This window comes from Trachypithecus francoisi, unplaced genomic scaffold, assembly GCF_009764315.1.
Source record: "Trachypithecus francoisi isolate TF-2019V2 unplaced genomic scaffold, Tfra_2.0 Lachesis_group3, whole genome shotgun sequence".
NCBI classification, from domain to species: domain Eukaryota; kingdom Metazoa; phylum Chordata; class Mammalia; order Primates; family Cercopithecidae; genus Trachypithecus; species Trachypithecus francoisi.
The window spans coordinates 114,912,986-114,932,882 of record NW_022681468.1 but is presented as its reverse complement, the minus strand read 5'-3'; the positions used below and the strand labels follow the sequence as shown (position 1 = coordinate 114,932,882).

Sequence of the window (19,897 nt, the reverse complement as noted above, 5' to 3'; positions counted from 1 at the left end):
CTGATCCCACTGGCAGTAGGGAACCATTGAAGGGTTGGGAGCAGAGGGGAGGAGTGAAGCAAAAGGCTGGAGCAGATCAGGACAGGAATATGGGAGGCAGGAGAGCCCATCTCACCAACATCTGTGGCCATGTCTCTAGGCTTCCCTGTGCTCTCAGCCTCTGGCCTTCCCTTGGGTTCTACGGGAGAGAACCTGCCAGTTGAACTTTACTCAGTGCTGCTGGCAGAAAACGTGAAGCTGCGGATGGAGCTGGATAAGAACTGCCACCAACCAGCCCCCATCATTCTGCAGCAACAGGCCCTGCCGGTAAGAGGCCCTTGACCTGGGCCTGCCTGTGCCGGTCACTGGGTGCCTGGAAACTACCCATGGTACAACCCAAGTTGAAGATCAAGACCAAGAGCTAGGCTTCCCTAGGGTCTCCAGTCTGCCTGGAGGCTCCTGGAATTAGCTCTCAGGCCTTGGTCTTTTTCTCCTGCGGAATGTGTGTACCCGAACACCTCACCTTTAACCTCATCTAGCATCCCAGGAGAAAGCAAGCCCCTTGTTGACCCTTGGCCCCTGAACCCTGACCCCTCTGTCACCTGGCTGGCCTCCACCTGGACCCTACACAGGCCTCTCAAAACTCCCTTCTGGAGCATTACCTGGTCTTGGTGCAGCCTTGGAGAGCCCTTTTCCATCCCAGGTGGACCCCGGGGAGTTGGGAGCAGGAGGAGACTTGGCAGAGAGGCTGCGAGAGACGCATGGCCCAGGCCACTCAGAGTGCACAGAGACCCTGCCCGCACAGGTGGGTGGCCCCAGGGCCCAGAAATGCCCAGGCCCTGCTCCACCTCTGAGGCTGCTTCAGGGCACCCTTGCTTTACATAAACCCCAAAGCAGAACACTTGGAATCACAGAAGATTGGGCAGGGCGGGGGCACAGGACTTGCCGGAGGTGAGTTCTGTTGAAAGCACACCTGACACGTGGACATCCAGGAAAAGCGTGAGTGATGAGGTCAACCGCTTCACAGCTTCTTCACTTCACTCAAAGACTCCCAGTGCATTAATTATAGCGGGCTCCCTAATGCATTTTACATTAAAAAAAAATGTTGTGTCAAAACTTCATATTCCCAAAATCTGTGTGGGAAACAGCTGTGAAAAAAGCACATGCCAGACCCTGTTCTGAATTTCCAGAAGAGGGTTTGGCCCAGGTCTGACGCTCTGCCTCAAGAGCTCAGTCTGAGCTCAGGCCTGACTGGTTTCTTCCTCAATACTGTACGGTTTCCCGAGTTCACACTGCCACAGCCCCCAGCTTGGGCCAAATGTGAGTTTGTGCTTTGCCCACAGGATCTCCTCTCTGGTACTTCAGAGAAGTTCAACCTCCTGGCCAAGCTGGAACGCGCTCAGAGCCGGATCCTGTCCCTGGAAAGCCAGGTAGGTGAGATGCAGGAGTTGATGAGGCTGGACTGGGCTCACCACACAGCCTGTAACCAGGGCTCAGCATGTGAGCAGGGTCTAGGCTCAATCTATGACCAGGATCAAGGCTTAGTGTGCAGCTAGGGTCAGGGTTCAGTGTGCAACCAGGGTCAGGGCTCAGTATACAACCGGGGTCAGGGCTCAGTATACAACCAGGATCAGGGCTCAGTGTACAACCAGGATCAGGGTTCAGTGTGCAACCAGGGTCAGGGTTCAGTGTGCAACCAGGGTCAGGGTTCAGTGTACAACCAGGGTTAGGGTTCTGTCTGTGACCAGAGTCAGGGCTCAGTGTGTGACCAAGGTCAGGCTCTGTCTATGACCTGAGTCAGGTCCTGAGTCAGGGATTCTGAGTCAGGGATCAGTGTGGACTCAGGATCAGGGCTCAGTATATTGTTGAAATGTTCATCTGTGTCTTGGTCAGGCTGCCTGCCTGTTTGGCCCCCTCATCCTCATCCCGTCACCCCTGAGGTCTCGGGAAGGTGTTAAGACCACATGGCCCAGAGCTTTGCTTTCTGCCTGGACAGCAGGCTCAGGCCTTGGTTGTCCTGGCCATCAGGGATTAGCCCTGCTGCCTATGGTCCTCCAATTGTCCCCCTCTGTGTTTGCAGTTAGAGGACTCAGCTCGACGCTGGGGACGAGAGAAGCAGGATCTGGCCATGCGGCTGCAGGAGCAAGAAAAAGGTTTCAGGCACCCCTCAAACTCCATTATCATAGAACAGCCCGTGAGTGACCCCCCTGGAGTAGCTTCTGGGGGTTCAGGTGGTGGATCAGGAAGCCACCTCACCCCCAAAGTCACTGGGCCCTGAGAAAAGCCATCGTGGGGCCAACTCCAGGGCTGGGAGTCAGGAGTCCTAAGCTCCCATTCTTGCTCCATTACCAACCGAAGGCTCGGTCTTAATTCCCCCACCTGTCTGAGGGGAACAGAAAACCCCTGCCAAGACTACCCCTTCCCCCACGGGGTGCTGTGAAACTCAAGGAGATGACTGTGGATGAGGGGGCCATGCAGGCATCTCTGGGATGCCCTGACACTGAGTGTGCTTTAGGACTGGCTACGCTCATGGGCAGAGTAGCTTGTGGCCCCACACCCCTGACTCCATAGAGCGTAAGATTCTCAAATTAGCACACCCTTTTTAGATAGCCACGATGTAGGCTCCATTTTGCCAACTTCCCAAGAACAAACAGGCCTGCTCACAACTGCCCCTCAAGTTCAACCCTGGGACCGCCCAGCCCCGCAAAGCAAAGACCCTGACTTCTCCTGCTCCTGAGCGATTTATGCTTTGCCCATGGCCAGAGGCTCAGCAGCAGCTCCTGGGAAAGGCCTGGAAGGGATGAGGGAACAGCCAAGGAACAAAGGCAACCTTTGCACACTCACCTGAGCCCTGGGGACTCCTGGAGAAATTAGGTGTCACCTACTGTGGCAAAATGAGTTTAGAAATCTTTGAGAGGTCATGGCCCACTGGGTTCTGGATACTCAGAGGCCCGGTTTATCAGGCAATATGCCCTTGAGCAGGTCGCCCCCTGGGAATGGGGGGTACTCATGTGCCCCACTTTGCACACCACAGAGTGCCCTCACCCACTCCACGGACCTCAAGCAGCCCTCAAATCTGGAGCCTCTGCTGCCCAGCTCAGACACTAAGCTCAACAAGCCCTCGAACCCCCAGAAGGAGACCGTTAACTCTCAGCAGACCTGAGCCCCAGAGCAGGCCTCCTTCCCTGTGTGCTGGGAAGGAGTCTCATCCCCGCCACCTAAAAATGACTTTATTAAATGTTGTAGCTCTGTGAGCATTTGCCTCTTTCCTGGAGCAGGGCAGCCTGGGGGCCCTGCTTCCTCCTCCTAGACCCCACTCTGGGCCTGGGCCTTCTGCTGCAGCCTTACAGCCTCTGGCCTGCCCCAGGAGCCAGCATCTTTGGAAAGCCAAGGGTCATAGTGGACCCAGGAGGGTGGAGAGAAGAGGCCTTCCCAAGCAGGGGCCAGGGAGACGGGCCCTTTCCAGACCCCAAGAAGAAGCAAGGCCACCAGAGACCAGTTCTGTTGGGAGATATGAGGGAGGCTTGTCGTTTTCATCTGCCCCAAAACATCTATCGTGTCTGACCTTCCTTCTTTCAAGTTTGGTTTGTCTGTCTCTTGGAAAGGGAAAGACTTGAAGATTTGAAGCCTTCCTGTGGCAGTCACGTATCATTGTGGAATACTCCATTAAGCCACTAGGCTGAGTGGCAATGATGTGTCCAAATGTAGCCAGGGGCAGGAGAGCAGATTAAGCCAGGGGAAGGAGGCACCCACTGGGAGTCAAGAGACCCGGGGTCTGGGGGCAAGCATGCTGTGTGACTTCAAGGGACCCAAGCAACCTCTCTGGGCTTCAGTTTCCCCATCTATTCCATGCACAGCTTGACCACTTTGGCTGTAAGACTCTTTCCAGCTATAACATTTCTGAGTCAAAGCTGACTCAGGACCAAAGAAGAAAAAAGACACAGAAAGGAGACACAAAGACAACAGGGAAGAGGATTTTGTGATGGGGAAAGCAGAAGGGCTCCAAGAGTGGATCCAGATCCCGCAGCTTCGGGTAGGAGAGGCCAGACCAGCTGGACCACTGGCCTCCACTGGACTAGCTCCCGCACCTGCCTGCAGGACTTAGACTTGGATAGCCAAGGGCCAAGAGGAATCAGGTCAGGAGATGTGAGACCCCAAAGGATTAGGGGGCGGAAATCAAGACCAGTGTCATTCAGTCCAAATAACAAACCAGCGGCTCTGCTGCAGAATAGTCTCCCCATCTCCCACCCTTGGACGAGGGGGCACAAGCCCCCAGAGCAAGAACATGAGGCCTGGAGCAAGCCCAGAGGAGGCCCAGGAAGGGTAGAGGAAGCAGGCTGGCCTCTCATCCCCTGTCAGCCACCTCACACCAGCCCTTCAGTAGCAGGGGTTCTCACCCACAGGTCTTGGCCTTAGCCATGCCCAGGACTCTGGCTGGGCCTTGGCAGGACGTCCTCATGCCCCACAGGGAACTCTCACCCAGGGTTCACCCAAGCAGAGCCCTGTGCAAGCCTTACCCCTGTGGGACAGGTCCACTCAGAAAGGCAATACTGGCCCACACTTCTTGGGGCCACCCCATTCTCTCCACAGAACTCCCCAGTTCTCCTTTGCCCCTCTGCCTGACGCTTCTATAGCTCCTGGCACAGTGACAGTTGCCTCCCCTCCTCTGCCCCACTCTGCCTCACCCCTTGCCCCAGGGAGCCTGGAGTTGATTCTGCTGGCTCCTGAGCTGCCATGGGTGGGGGGGGGGGTCCCAGCAGAGGTGGCTTCAAGTGTGACTGCCTGTGGTCTCCCGAGCATGCCCCAGATCCTGCTTTAACCCAGGGAGCATCTCCACGGGAGTGATGAACACCTAATGAGTCTGGTGGAATGCAAGACACCACATGGTTCAGCTGTTTATTGTCTCCATGGAGTGGGTGAAGAGGAGTGACCCAGCTGACCTGAGGAAGGTGACCACTGAGAACCCATTCTACCTGCTCAGCAGGCTGGGCAGAAAGGGGCAGGGCTGGGGACAGAGGACTGAAGATGTAGAGCCCCCATGGACCCCACTCCCTGGGCCTTCCTCCCATGTGGCTGCAGGCCATCCTCTCCGATCACTCCTGAGTTGCTTCCTGGTTAAAGGGCCAGAAGGTGAAGGAGATGGGCTTTTCAGGCATCAGGATGAGGTTGAATGTGGTGCCCACATCGCTGAGATGTTGGATTTCAACTCTGAAGTTCTCCAGCATCTGAGAAAGGCAGATGGTAGGTTTAGGAGAGGGCAGTGGAGGATCTGTCTCCCTAGCCAGGCCCATTCACCCATAGGCAGTGACTGGGGAGTGTGATTTGAGGAGTTCCAAGGAGTTAACTACCAGCTCCTGGTGTAACCCTGGACAGTGCCTGATAATGCACCCTTAGTGCTGCATTCCCTTGATTTAGGCCTAGACCTTAACTCCTCTACAAACCTCTGCCCTATCCCATCCCATCACCACCATGCAGAATGGATGGCCAGGGCATCAGTGGGTGATAAGTGGCTGAACCTGAAAGCAGGAGCAGCAGGGAATTGTGGGAGAGAGCGAAAGCAAGTAACTGGAGGTAGATGTGCCCCAGCCCTGACCTCCTTGGGCTCTGGACAGAGATGGGAGGAGGAAGGTTGGTGCCCTCATTAGGGCCAGGGCCAGCCCAGGGTGCCTAGATGTCCCCAGCTTTACTCACATTGATGAGGAAGATGGTCATCTCTAGCTCGGCGATCCGACGTCCCAGACACTGCCGCACACCCCAGCCAAAGCCCAAGTTCCGGAAGTAGGTAACGTTCTTGTCTTTGCTCAGCCATCGGGTTGGGTCAAAATTTTCCGGGTCGAAGAAGAAGGTGGGCTCTCGGCCCAGAGCATAGATGGCCACCTGCACCAGTGTCTGGGGCAAGGTGATCAGAGGTCTGAGTAAGCCCCACCTCCCCACAGCCCTGAGCAAAAAACCCCCTTCCCCAGTCCCCTGCCCTCTCACCACCACTCCTACTCCCCAGCATGGCTGCCTGGCTCTCCGGGGCAGTACATTCGCCCCTCTGTGATCCTTACCCACCAAATGGGGATGGCTGAAGACACAAGGCTAGGGTGATTGTCCCACCCTTTCCTCAGACCCAGGCAAACCATGAAGTCTCCCTCCTAATTATGGGTTCCAATAACATCCTAGAGGTCACCACCCACCATGCCCACCACCTCTGCCCTTCACTCAGACTTGGACTGCTGCCATCAAGGGCCCCACCAGGGCCCCAGCACCACCCTCTATCTACAGTTCCAGCCTGTCCCAGCCCTCTCTGACTGGCAGAGCCTGCAGCCTGCTGGCTGCACCTACCTTGGCAGGAATCATGTACCCTCGAAGAACCAAGTCATTTACGAGATATCTCTGCAGGGTCACGGAGATGGGGTGAAGTCTGCGGAAGGAGGGCACTCAGAAGCTAATGGACCCAAAGGCTAGACACAGCCTCCGAAGCCCCACATCCTGAGATGTGTGGCATCTCAGCCCCAGCAGCAGCAGCGTGGGAGGATCTGGGGGTAGGGCCCTGGCTCTATTTCTTTCTCCTCCAGACTTTTCACTTCTTGCTTCCAACCTCCTCCACCAGCCCATCCTCGTAACCCTTTCCCCCTGCCCAGGGATTAGAGTTGGGGCAGCATGGGTGGATGTGGGCTTGCCTCAGTGTCTCCTTGATGCTGGCTTTGAGGAGGGGGACCAGCTGCAGCATCGTGGCCATGTCTCCCTGGGCCTGGCGCCGCGCAGCCAAGACCTCTGCCCGCAGCATATCCTGCACCTTCAGGTTGCGTGCCATCTCGTACAAGTGCCACTGCAGGGTCATGGACGTCTGGTGGGGAGTAGGGCATACAGAAGACCAGGAGGGCCTGTCATTCCAGGGCCCCTTGAGGTCCTTGACCCCATGCTAAATTTTCATTTCCAAGAACCTCTTTCTCCCCCCATCCCCATCCCTGTCTCCAAGAAAATCCTCTGCAAAAGCAAAACACATTCCATTGTCTAAAAGGCAAATGTCCAAGAAGCCTTTCTTGCTGGCCAGGCAGGAATGTTCAGGGCAGCACTTGTCCCGGCCCTCGTCCCTCATGTCACCATGAGCCCCAGCGAGTAGAGTGTCAACTACACAGCCAGTGCCTTCTTCCAAAGAATTCCAGAGGCCCTTAGAGGCCAAATCCTTCTGTAATGATTGCACTACAGACTGACTGCCATTCCTTTTGAAATGCCTTGTTAAACAACCACCCCTCTTCCCAATAGAACTTCCTAAAACCTTAGCATTCACCTATAGCAGCATGGCTTCAAGTAAGTCTCAAAGAGGCTGAAACCGGACCGGATGTTTCCTATCAGTGTTGCAATTAGTGTGTGCTGTGTGTTGAAACTAATTAGCTAATCTCAACATAAGACACAGGCTGTGACCACTAGCCCTTCACCAGATATCTGAATGACCCTCGTCAAACCCCACAGTCCCAGATTCCTCAGTGATGACAAACCAGGCCCATTTGGGACTCCAGCCTGGAGCAGCCCTCCCTGCTGGGGACTAGGACATGGGTTGCTGACACATTATCTTACCAAGGATCATATTTTTGTCCAACAGACTTAGACACCCTCCCCCCTTCTCCTGGCAGGGGCAACAATGACAAGCTGTGAGGTAACATTTCTTAAGCACATATTATATGGCAGGCAGGGTCCTAAGCTGTTTACATATGTTACCCCGTTTAATACTCACAAACAACACTCTAAGGTATGTTACCATCATCCCCCTTTTTCAGATGCAGAAACTGAAACAACACACAGCCCTTCTCAGCTTAAAATCCTTGCCTGGTTCCCCAGAGCCTCCAGATGAAACGCAGAGGCTCAGGTCTGAGCCACAGGGCCCCTCAACACCTGCCTGCTGCTCCCCCATCCCCTACTCCCCACCTCTCTCTCCAACATCCACCTAATGCTCCAGCTACATGGAGTGGCACACAGCCCCTGAAGCCCAGAAGTCTTCCCCATGCTAGATTCTCTTCCTGGAATTCCCTTCCCCACCTAAGAAGCAAAGATGTGCTCCCTCTGCAAGACTCTAATCGAATGTGTGTATTCATCTCAGTACTGCCAAGGCCTGCCATAGGGAGGTACTTGGGATTTAATAAGTGAGTTAACTATGTTACTAGCTGTGTGACCTTGACCAAGTTATTTAACCTCTCTGTGCTCCAGTTTCCGCATCTGAAAAAGGGGGATGATGGTAACATACCTTAGAGTGTTGTCTGTGAGTATGAAACAAGGTAACATATGTAAACAGCTTAGGACCCTGCCTGCCATAGTTTATGCTTAATAAATATTACCTCACAGTCATTGTTTCTTTGGTGCCGGTGAGTGATTTTTGAAGACCTCTTCTACATAATAGACAATGAACTATGTTTAAGGTATGCTCAAAGGCCCCATCTGCAGCCTGTCTCAGGAACTAATACTCCTTCATCAGAGTGTAACACAGATATAATACCTGGGAACGAAAGTGATTCACCCCGGGGACTTGACATGTGCTTCTCCCTAGTCCTGAAATGCTTTTCCTTCTCTCTCCTCCTGGCAACAGCCTGCAAGACACGCCCATTGAATTTTAGCTCCTCTGTGGAGCCTTTTCCGTGTCCTTCACGGCCACGTTAGCCATTCCCCGCCTCTCAGCTTTGTCAGTGGCGGGTGCTTGCCTCTGTCACTACAGTATGCTATTCTTCCATTCACATTGCTGCCTCCCTGTTATAGGCTGAGCTGCATACCCCGTCCCAAAATTCATCTGCTGAAGACCTAACCCTCAGAACTTCAGAATGTGACTATATTTGGAGATAGAACCTTTAAAGATTTTAAAGTAAAATGAAGTCCTTGAGGAGGATCCTAATCCAGTTCTGATTAGTGTCCTCATGAGGAGAGACAATTCTAACACAGACACAGAGGGAAGCCCATGCGAGACAGAGGGAGAAGACGGCCATCTACAAGCCAAAGAGAGAGGCCTTAGAATGCACCAACCCTGCCAACACCTTGACCTTGAACTTCCAGCCTCCAGAACTGTGAGAAAATAAATGGCTGTTGTTTAAATCTCCCAGCCAATGGGATTTTGTTACCCTAGCAAACCAGTACACCCCTCCCCTCAGAGCCATGCGAGGACATCTGAGGTCTCCTGTATTCTTTTTGAGATGGAGTCTCGCGCTATCGCCTGGGCTGGAGTACAGTGGTGCGATCTCGGCTCACCACAATTTCTGCCTCCCGGGTTCAAGCGATTCTCCTGCCTCAGCCTCCTGAGTAGCTGGGATTACAGGTGCCCACCACCAGGCCCAGCTAATTTTTTCTATTTTTAGTAGAGATGGGGTTTCACTATGTTGGCCAGGCTGGTCTCGAACTTCTGACCTCATGATCCGCCCACCCTGGCCTCCCAAAGTGCTGGGATTACAGGCTTGAGCCACTGCACCTGGCCAGGACTGATCATTCTTAATATCCGGAAAAAGAAGTTTCTAGGGTGCCATGCTGCTATGGAAAGAGCACAGGGGATGCCTCTGGGCATTGGGGGTACCGTAGGGTACTGAGGGCTGGGCCAGGAAGGAGGAAGGACAACAAGAAGATCCTGGACGGCAGAGCCCACAGCAAATGCCCCAGCCTCCCAATGTTTCCGGGCTCCTGCCTGCTTCCCCGGATTTGAGCAAGTGCGTTCTCCACCAGGAGCTGGGGACATTGTCCTCCATCAGCAGGGCTCTGACAGAGCTAGCCTCCAGAGGGGACCTCCTCCTGTGGAGACTCCACGTGGAGCCTGGACCTCGCCACCATGCCCAGCCACTCCTCTCTCACAGGCAAAGAAAAATGGCTGATCAGTCTCAAATCATACCCAGGGTGACTTGACTGTGACCTCACCACCCTAGGAGATTAGCGCTTTGGAAATGGAGGCAAGGAGGAAGACATATCCTACATGAGTAGGAACACCTTGAACAACAGGGTTTCAGACAACGAGGGGCCTGGTGGGGAAGGGGCACGTGGGCATAGAGGGGAACAAGGTGCTGCCCCTACAGCCACCTTACCGTGTCCACCCCTCCTGCCAGCATCTCTGTGACATTGGCCTTGATGTCCTCGAAGGACATCTTGCTGTCTCCCAGGAGTCTGTAGAGGATGCCACGGTAATCATGGTGAACATTTCCTTTCTGTCTCAATTCCCAGTGGAAGTTCTCAGTGTATATGTCAGCTGTGGGGCAGGAGGAAAGAAAAAAGAGTGAGGTTCCCTGCAGGCGGCCGGGAAGGAGGGCAGTCTGTGATCAAAGGCGGCACCAAGGACCTTGGGCAATTCCAGAGCCCTGTGCTTCTTAGGTGGCCATTTACTGAGCACTTATTCTGTGTGTTAAGCCCTTCATATCTGTTTTTTCATCGAATTCTTGGGGTATGTGACATCATTCCCATTTTACAGATAACAGAGGTGCAGAGAGATAGTCACTTGCCCAAGGTCACGTGGGTGTAAGGGGCAGAGGTGGGATTTGACTCTGCCATACCCTGACCAGCCTTCTCCACCCAACCTTCCCCATCTCTCCCACCCAAGTCCCTGTCATCCAGCACAGCAGTGGCTCAGACACTAGCCCTTCACCCAAAGGAGCATGAGCTCCTTTGAAGAAGATCACAGACGTCTTTGCTCCTCTTTTTCCAGAAAAAATCTAATAATCCCCAACAGTCAGCCTTCCATCCGCCATTCCCGGGGTCCCAGGGTCTTCCTGACACCCATGCCCGCCCACCACAGTGTGGGTTTCCTATAGGTCAAGTCAGCGCCCATTGACCTAGCTTGGGACCAAGGAGCCGGCTGAGGCCTGGGACTCCAAGGAGGAGAGCACAGCCAGAGGAGCCCTCACCTTTACTGAAAATCACATCCCATGCGGCCACATGGTCCTTCCAGGTCTTGGTCCTGAACAGACGGAATAGGTCTGGGGGAAGGTTGAGCATGGGGACGCTGGTGTGGAACATCTGGTAGATGGCATCAATGAACCGCTGGGCCTCGGGGTTCACTACTTCCTCCAGCATCCCCTGGCGCTCCCCAAAAATGACGTTAGTGATGGCTGCAGGGAGAGGCAGAGGCTGAGGAGCCATTTCCAACGGGGCCATCTGAGAGCCACAACTCCCAGGGACTCCTCCACCCTCACCTCTCTCAGCACAAAGGATCTCTTGCCCCTACCCTCAGCCTCCTTCAGTAAATAGAGGCCTGAGTCCTAATGGGCGAAGATGCAAGGCTGAGAAAGCTGACCTCTGGCAGCCACACAGGTACTGCAGAGGGGCATGTGGAGGACCTGAAAGGTGGGAAGCAGGGTCTCCGGCAGACCTGAGAGAGGGCCTAGCCCAGGGTGCAACTGCTCTGCCCACACTTCCACCAAGAGAGATTCCTCATCTGTAATTGGCTAAATTGGCTAAATACTTCCTGAAACTGAGAGTCATAAATCCCTGGATAATTAACCATCCAGGACCTAGTCTTGCTGGACCTAGGAAGTTACAACAGTCTCAAGTTTTCCCCACCTACCAGGTGATGAATTTGAATACTGATTTCATACAAAGCTCTGGGTACCCCAAATCTTTTGCTATGACCACACGATCTTCATTAAGCCACAGGGTCTTTTTATGTGCGGTTCCCTCTGCCTATACTGCCTGACTTCCTTACCCCATCTAGGTAATTCCTACAGATTCTTCAATGCCTACCTCAGATTAACCACTGAACTCTCCTCTACCCTACCAGACTCCAAAGGTCTACAGCCCAGGAGGTGGAGACTTGCAGAATGAAGGTCCAAGCCAAGCTCTGGCTTTGGAGGATGGTGGCAATAGGGACCTGTATTTTGGGGACCCTGCTCCTACAGCACAAATCTTAGATGAGAGAGAATGCCAGATGAGAGAACCCCAGAGCAAGGGGTCTCACTCTGTTTCCCAGGGTGGTCTTAAATTGCCTCTGAGTATCAGGCAGTGGAGGATATGATCAGTGGCTCATCCCAGAAGCCTGTCTCGATGCCTCTGCAGTGTCTGTGCTGAGCTTCAAGGTAAGAGAGTAAACACTGAGTCCTCCCACCCCCATGCCCACTGCCAGCCAGGTGCAAGCCCCTTACACTCAAAGGCAAAGCGGAACAGGTCATCACTGATGTCCCCTGAGAAATTTCCGGAGCCTGCTTTCTTGATGCGCCTGTGCAGGACACTGACGAAGTCCCGAGACACTGCATCCAACAGGGGCAAAAAGTTCTTGGTGGTCTCTGGAGCCATCACCTCCTGGTTCAGGGCCACCCGGTCTTTCTTCCAGGCTGCTGACTTCCTGAGAAAACATGGGCCCACAAGCCCTCATGGTCACAGACCCCAGGCCTGGTGAACACAGAGGGGGCTGACTCAGTTTTCCCAGGAAGCTGAGTCACAGCTCACAGCATCCAGCACTCCCACCAGGGCCTCTGCCCTCACCTCTCCCAGCACCCTCTGCCTCTCACCTCCTCCCTGCTCTGCCTGGCTAAGAGAAGAGAAAGGAAAAAAGAGAGTGAAGGGGAACAAAACTCCAATTCCCCTGCACTCCCTCTGCTGAGAACCAGGAATTGATATTCTTAGAACCCTTTGCATAACTTTCAGTCTCTCCAGTCTTTGCCTCAGTTGCAGGCATGCCTTCCATGCCACCCCCACTTCCTCCTGGCCAATGCTTACCTTTGACACTCCAGGGCCCCTCTCTATAACATTTTCTGACTCTTGCACAAACAAAATTGAGCAGCCTCTCCTCCTCTGCACCCCCAAAACATCCCATTACTCACTTCTGTCGGGGGACCTCAGGTGCCCAGAACTGGGTTGGTCATAATAAACCTTAATTCATGGCACACTCTTGAAATTCATCAATCCATGCAAAGTCCTCTTCATGACTTAGGGGTGTTTTGTTGATAAGAATGTTATCATAAACTTACTACCCACCACAGAAACTAGGAACTTGACAGTAACTTACGCTTGCCCTCCTGGTTCTTCCACACCCTTCATTCCCTTCTAAGGAGACCACCCACCAGAATCCCTTGCTGTCGTTTGTGTCTAATTTTATCTGTTCTTTATTTATTCCCAAAAGGTACTATTACAAAATATATACTTGTGTTTAACTTTTTTAAAAAAACTGTTAGTCGGGCGCGGTGGCTCACGCCTGTAATCCCAGCACTTTGGGAGGCTGAGGCAGGTGGATCACCTGAGGTCAGGAGTTCGAGACCAGCCTGGCAAACATGGTGAAACCCCCATCTCTACTGAAAATACAAAAATTAGCTGGGCATGGTGGCGGGTGTCTATGACTCCAGCTACTCAGGAGGCTGAGGCAAGAGAATCACTTGAACCCGGGAGCCAGAGGTTGGAGTGAGGCAAGATCGCACCATTGTACTCCAGCCTGAGTGACAGAGCAAGACTTGACCACAAAAAAAAGAAAACAGGGCCGGGCGCGGTGGCTCAAGCCTGTAATCCCAGCACTTTGGGAGGCCGAGACGGGCGGATCACGAGGTCAGGAGATCGAGACCATCCTGGCTAACACGGTGAAACCCCGTCTCTACTAAAAATACAAAAAATTAGCCGGGCGAGGTGGCGGGCGCCTGTAGTCCCAGCTACTGGGGAGGCTGAGGCAGGAGAATGGCGTGAACCCGGGAGGCGGAGGTTGCAGTGAGCTGAGATCCAGCCACTGCACTCCAGCCTGGGCGACAGAGCAAGACTCCGTCTCAAAAAAAAAAAAAAAGAAAGAAAGAAAACAAAAGAAAAGAAAAGCTGTCATGCTTTGTCAGACTTGCTTTTTTCACTTAGTTGTACCGTTCTAAGTATCATCTGTATTGCTATGGGAGACTGGGTCCCTTCATTTTGACTGGTGTGTACCACAATTCACTCACTTACAATCCTATTGGACATTTCAGTAGCTTTCTGGTTTTTAATATCATGAACAGTACTACTGCAAACATTCTACTACACATTCCCCAAGGCAGGGATACACTTTGGAGTATATCCCTGAAATCAAACTGCTATGTCACAGGTATCAAATTATTCCATTTCAGGAGAAAATGTCCAACCATTTTCCAAAGTAGTGGCTCCAGTTTACACTCCCACCGGCAATAGATGAGAGCCCCAGTTGCTCTGTAGCCTCACCCACACTTGATATGGTTACATTTTACCTTTTCTTTTTTTTTTTTTTTTGTGAGACAGGATCCGGCTCTGTCACCCAGCCTGGAGTGCAGTGGTGCAATCTCTCCTCACAGCAACCTCTGCTTCCGGGGCTCAAGTAGTTCTCTGACCTCAGCCTCCCAAGTAGCTGGGAACACAGGCATGTGCCACCATATCGGCTAATTTTTTATTTTTTATTTTTTGTAGAGACGGGGTCTCACTGTGTTGCCTAGGGTGGTCTTGAACTCCTGAGCTCAAGAAATCCGTCCGCTTTGGCCTCCCAAAGTGCTGGGATTACAGGCATGAGCCACTGCGCCCTGTCCTGCATTTTACATTTTTGATGGGGTGAGTGTGGTGGCTCATGCCTATAATCCTAGCACTTTGGGAGGCTGAAGCGGGAGGATTGCTTGAGCCCAGAAGTTCGAGACCAGCCTGAGCAACATGGCGAAATCCCATCTGTACTGAAAATGTAAAAATTGACTGGGTGTGGTCACGCACCTGTAATCCCAGCTCCTCGGGAGGCTGAGGTGGGAGGATCACCTGTGCCAGGGAGGCAGAGGCTGCAGTGAGCCATGATCAAACCACTGCACTCTAGCCTGGGTGACACAATGAGACCCCATCTCAAAAAAAAAAAAAAAATACAATGAACATTTTGATAGAAAACAGTATCCACTACACTTAAATACACCGATCTGTCCCCATGTAGACAAATGTCTCACTGCCCCTTTAGCCTGTATGGGACTCACGGTGGCAGGTCCCTGCTCTACTTGTCACTGTATCTCCAGTTCCTGGCACAAGTCCTGACTCATCGAGGATGCTCAGTAAGGTGGGACTCTGGGAGCAAACCAACAGTGAGAACTTTGCCAGATCTTTAATTATTCATTAGGATCTTCAGCATGACCATTTCCCTGAAGGCTGGCAGAGCAATTCATCATCATTATCATCATCGCCATCATTTGTTTTAGGGAGGTAGGAAAATGACGGGAATTCACCTAGAGGCCCTGCTAGGAGGCACAGGGCAAGCCTGGCCTCAGCCTCTCACCCCCAGCCTCTGCCCTCTCCACAGCTTCCCACCACCTCCCTCCAGTCCCTGGGAGATGGCCCAGGACTCACTTCAACAGGACTCCTATGGGTCTCTGGTAATATTGGTGATAGGCGACCCAGGGCGGGATGAGGAATCGTTCTGGGTTGGGGCCCTCGGACTTAAAGAGAAGGGCCACATCTTCAGGGTCGATGACATAAACCGACTCCACGTTGCCAAGCTTCTCCCTGGAGGGGTGGGGGAGAGGGGCTGATGGAAGGATCCAAGGAGAGCTATGGATACAGGCTCAGCACTGCTGCCTCACAGTTCCACAACTTGCTGACTGTGGGACCTGAGTCAAGGCCCTTAACCCCTCTGAGTCTGTTTCCTCTTCTGTAAAATGGAGACAAATACAGTACCTGTCTCAGAGCGTTGCTGAAGCGTTGCTGAAGGACAAGATGATAGGAAGTATATGGATGTGACCTTTGTTAAATATTCTACAAGTGACAACTTTATGATCACTGTTTCTGCTGTCCCACAGCACATCCCCAGGGCTAGCCCAAAGCCCACCCCAGAGACTTCCACGGACCACCAGCAAGTCCTCCGCTCCTCGCACATTCTTCCTTTGTCCACACCCACAGCAGCCCCAGCTTCTCACCCATCCACAGAGCTCAGAACCATGGCACACTTTCATGTCACTGCTAGAGTGACTCACTATAGCTTGCAAGGTAGGCCATATTCCAGGCCAAATCCCTGTCAGACTCTACGACTGAAATTCAGGGAGTGGGCCACCCTGCCCCTAAGAGTCAGCGGTCACCCAACAATACACTTTGTCTCTATTAAAATAAAACTTCAGTAAAACATCAGGCCCCAATATACAGGCAGGGGAGAAGGGCTTGCAAATCGCTTTGCAGACAGTTTCTATTAAATACAACTGGGTTTTTGTTGTTATTGCTGTTTTGAGACAGGGTCTCTGTTAACCAGGCTGGAGTGCAGTGGTATGATCACGACTCACTGCAGCCCTGACCTCCCAGGCTCAAGCGATCCTCTCACCTCAGCCCAGCCAAGTAACCAGGACTACAGGCACCACCAGGCTTTGCTAATTTTTGTGTTTTTTGTAGAGATGAGGTTTTGCCATGTTGCCCAGGCTGGTCTCAAACTCCTGGGCTCAAGAGATCCTCCCACCTCAGCCTCCCAAAGTGCTGGGATGGCAGGTGTCAGCCACTGTGCCTAGCCAAATACAACTGTGACATATGACTGGTGTTCTTACATGAAGAGATGAGGACACAGACACACACAGAGGAAAGACCATGTCAACACACGGGGAGAAGATGGCATCTAAGTCCAAGGAGAAAGGCCTCAGAAGAAAGCAAGCAACTCAGCCAAAACCTTGATCTCTGACTTCTAGTTTCCAGAACTGCCAGAAAATTCTGTTGTTTAAGCAAAAAATAAGAAATAAAAATACAACTACTAAAAAACAACAGAAAATTCCACTTCTTGCTTGCCTCTGCCTTTTGTCTAAGAAAATTTAAGATATACTTTTAGGCAAAATATCATAAAAACATACAGATACAAGCCAAGTGTGCTCACATATGTACACGTTTTCTCTGTCTCTCTCTGTCTTCCCTCATAGTACTTCTTTAACCACTGAGCCAGAAAGCCTGGGCCTACCTTCACGAGTCTCAGGCCTTCACTTGTTCTGTGGCCTCCCAGAAAATCCTCTCAGTGTTTTTCCAGCTACCACATGTCTTTGCACTAACTAGCTCCATACGCCTAACCCAGTTCAGCCAAGCCCTCGAACTGCTATTATCATGATCAATTCCACTTCTGGGAATCTAGCCCAAGGCAATGATCTGACATTGGCAACGATGCTTGATGGATGAGGATGTCCATTGCAGCCTCATGTCTAACAGCAGAAAAGTCAAGAGTAGGTTGTATGTTCACTTTAAGAACCAGCTGAAAAAAAAAAGTCCATACTGTGGACTACTATGCTGCCTTTTAAAATTATATTAGAGGCCAGGCACAGTGGCTGTCATCCCAGGACTCTGGGAGGCCGAGGAGGGAGAGGGAGGATCACTTGAGCCCAGGAATTCAAGACTACAGTGAGCTATGATGGCACCACCGTACTCCACCCTGGGAGACAGAGCAAGACCCTGTTTCAAAAAAAATAAATATTAATACGATAGATCAAGAAAAAGGAAGAAGATACAAATAAACGAAATGGGATCTTTCCCCAGAAAAGTCTGAGGACCACTGAACAGCACTTTCTCTTAAATTAAAAAATAAGATAATTCTATATTACAGAGCGAAAAAAGGAAAGAATTCCTTGATATATTGTTGTGAGACAACACAAGCAGCATATATAGTATATTCACATACTTAATGATACTTAAATGTTAAATCAATTGGAATTTACTGTATCTGACTTTAATTTTTCATTAGTGTTTCTCTGTATTTTCTGAATTGCTCTATATAAAACAAGAACAGCCTTTGTGTTAGGAAAAAAAAAACCCACAAACATTGTATTTTAAATTCTTCACATTTATTCAGAAGTTTATTGTTTATTAGCTATAAGTTCAAGTATAATGACACACAGAGCTGGAAGTCAGACAGTTCCAGTTCCCGCCATGGCTTTGCTCTCATGAGTTGTGTGACATTGACAAGACCCTTCTTCTCACTGGGCCTCAGTTTCCCCATCTGTAAAATGGGGAAATAACACCAACTACAGACTACAGGGACATGTTGCAAGATTCAGATGGAAGTGACTCAGAAAACACAAAGGTGATGCAGGAATATAGGGTCTGGGGGCAGGGACTTAAGGCCAGTTCACACCTGAGCTGTGACAGGAAATATCCTCTCCATAGGGCTATGCTGTACATGACTTTGTAACTTTACTTCATCCTCTGCATTTACATAAGACATACCGAATTAATCAATGGAATGCTCTAAGGGGTATTTAAACTCCCAAAAATTCTGTAAAGGGGCACTTGAGCTCCTACGCTCAGGCCCCTCCCACACTGTGGAGTGCATTTTCATGTTCAATAAATCCCTTCATCCCTTCCTTGCTTTGTTTGTGCGTTTTGTCGAATTCTTTGTTCAAGACACCAAGAACCTGGACACTCTCCACTGGTAACATATATTTTGGCCAGCCAGCCAGGAGGAAGAGGTAAAGTCTGGGATTCGTTTTTCTCCCTTTCCTTTCTGCTCCATACAGGGCCTGTCTCCTCTCTCTTTCTCTTTTCCGTTCCAACTTGGGACCCTGGCTGGGCAGCACCTAAACGGGGCAGATTTCTGGCTGCAGCCGGTGAAACTAAGGGGTTTCCATGTGGAGAAGCAGCCTGACTGCCACCGCCCGGTTCGCTTAAGGGACCTGGGTCTTTTTGATGTTTTTTTTTCTTTTTTTTCCTCTCTTTCTTTTTCAGTCTTTCAGCGACTGTTTCCTAGTAGCTCCTTGGAAATTGAGGCTGGGGTCACTCCCCAGTACTGCCTGTAGGCCTAGGAATGAAAGGGGATAATTGCCCTGCCCCAAAGCGGGAAGGACTTTTTTTTAAATCTTTTTTGCCTGTGGTTCCTGATCCCTATATGAGGTGCTGCTAGGAGCAAACTCGTACATGTTTCTGGAGGCTTAAACCTTCTTTTCTTATGCTAAATGCTTCCCTTATAGTACTCAACTAGCTAAGGACAAAAAAAAGCCCATGCGCCATCCAGTTCACATTACAGGTCATGGCTATTCTTATAAAGCTCATAGTATGCTCTGGAGGGGAAAACCTGCATGCGATGCCCACCTAAAGCCAGAGATATCTGGTACTCTAAGATTGGACCCAACCACTCCAAAGAGGATGCTGTTGGCAGAGGTTCTGAGGTCTAGCCCTCCTTAGAATTTTCTCTCACAATTGCAATGCTGTTTGCAATCTGAAGTTTACTGCTGAATTGGAAAGTGGAACAGCATTGCATGTATCCAGGCTTTTGTGCTGCAGCTCTAAGCAGGGGGCCTGGTTAACACGTGACACCCTCCTTTGAAGTCTTGGGAGGTTTGGCCTTTAAAAATCAAACTGCCATGCAGACTGCTTTACCCAAAATTTCGGTTCACAGCCTTCATTGGATTATCTATTGGGGCAAAACCCGGCAAGCTTGTATTGCTATCTCATGGCTAAGGTTCCAAGCTATTGAATCTTTGTTTATGTGTGTGTATACATGTCTAGATGTGTTTATTTGTATGTACACTTATTGTTATATGTTGTGTCTACCAAATTGCCTTATACGTAAAAGAGCCCTCATAAATTAAGTAAATAAGTCTAAGCAATTTTCTTTTCTTTTTTTTTTTTTTTTTTTTTTTTGAGACGGAGTCTTGCTCTGTTGCCCAGGCTGGAGTGCAGTGGCCGGATCTCAGCTCACTGCAAGCTCCGCCTCCCGGGTTTACGCCATTCTCCTGCCTCAGCCTCCCGAGTAGCTGGGACTACAGGTGCCCGCCACCTCGCCCGGCTAGTTTTTTGTATTTTTTAGTAGAGACGGGTTTCACCGTGTTAGCCAGGATGGTCTCGATCTCCTGACCTCGTGATCCGCCCATCTCGGCCTCCCAAAGTGCTGGGATTACAGGCTTGAGCCACCGCACCCGGCCAAGTCTAAGCAATTTTCAAGTTCATGTGACTTAAAGTATAACTTTACTAAACAAGCTAGCTTTAAAATTATTGGTAGAATAAAAATAGAAATGCCTTCAGTATTATCAGTATACATTTTGTCTGAATTTTATGTTTGTCTTTGCTAGTTTTTTTGTTTTGT

At 51.1% G+C, this 19,897-nt stretch overlaps 2 protein-coding genes across 4 annotated transcripts in view; one reads left to right on the top strand and one right to left on the bottom strand.

Moving 5' to 3' along the window:
* The window catches only part of CCDC33 (coiled-coil domain containing 33), a 101,494-nt gene extending 98,261 nt beyond the window's left edge, over positions 1 to 3,233 (top strand). The window contains exons 16-20 of one of the 2 annotated variants that reach the window (XM_033189395.1): positions 140 to 306; positions 683 to 784; positions 1,323 to 1,409; positions 2,060 to 2,173; positions 3,014 to 3,233. In XM_033189395.1, the coding sequence (XP_033045286.1) occupies positions 140 to 306; positions 683 to 784; positions 1,323 to 1,409; positions 2,060 to 2,173; positions 3,014 to 3,142 (599 nt within the window). In that variant the 3' untranslated portion in view covers positions 3,143 to 3,233. The remainder of the gene's footprint in view (positions 1 to 139; positions 307 to 682; positions 785 to 1,322; positions 1,410 to 2,059; positions 2,174 to 3,013) is intronic. The other variant, XM_033189396.1, reaches the window with a different exon arrangement.
* A 1,628-nt stretch (positions 3,234 to 4,861) lies between these two features.
* Positions 4,862 to 19,897, bottom strand: part of LOC117070377 (cholesterol side-chain cleavage enzyme, mitochondrial) — a 31,318-nt gene continuing 16,282 nt past the window's right edge. Inside the window, exons 2-9 of one of the 2 annotated variants that reach the window (XM_033189393.1) lie at positions 15,211 to 15,366; positions 12,060 to 12,259; positions 10,827 to 11,030; positions 10,014 to 10,174; positions 6,645 to 6,811; positions 6,307 to 6,385; positions 5,671 to 5,868; positions 4,862 to 5,204 (exon numbers count right to left, since the gene is read on the bottom strand). In XM_033189393.1, coding sequence (XP_033045284.1) covers positions 5,073 to 5,204; positions 5,671 to 5,868; positions 6,307 to 6,385; positions 6,645 to 6,811; positions 10,014 to 10,174; positions 10,827 to 11,030; positions 12,060 to 12,259; positions 15,211 to 15,366 — 1,297 coding nt within the window. In that variant the 3' untranslated portion in view covers positions 4,862 to 5,072. The remainder of the gene's footprint in view (positions 5,205 to 5,670; positions 5,869 to 6,306; positions 6,386 to 6,644; positions 6,812 to 10,013; positions 10,175 to 10,826; positions 11,031 to 12,059; positions 12,260 to 15,210; positions 15,367 to 19,897) is intronic. The other variant, XM_033189394.1, reaches the window with a different exon arrangement.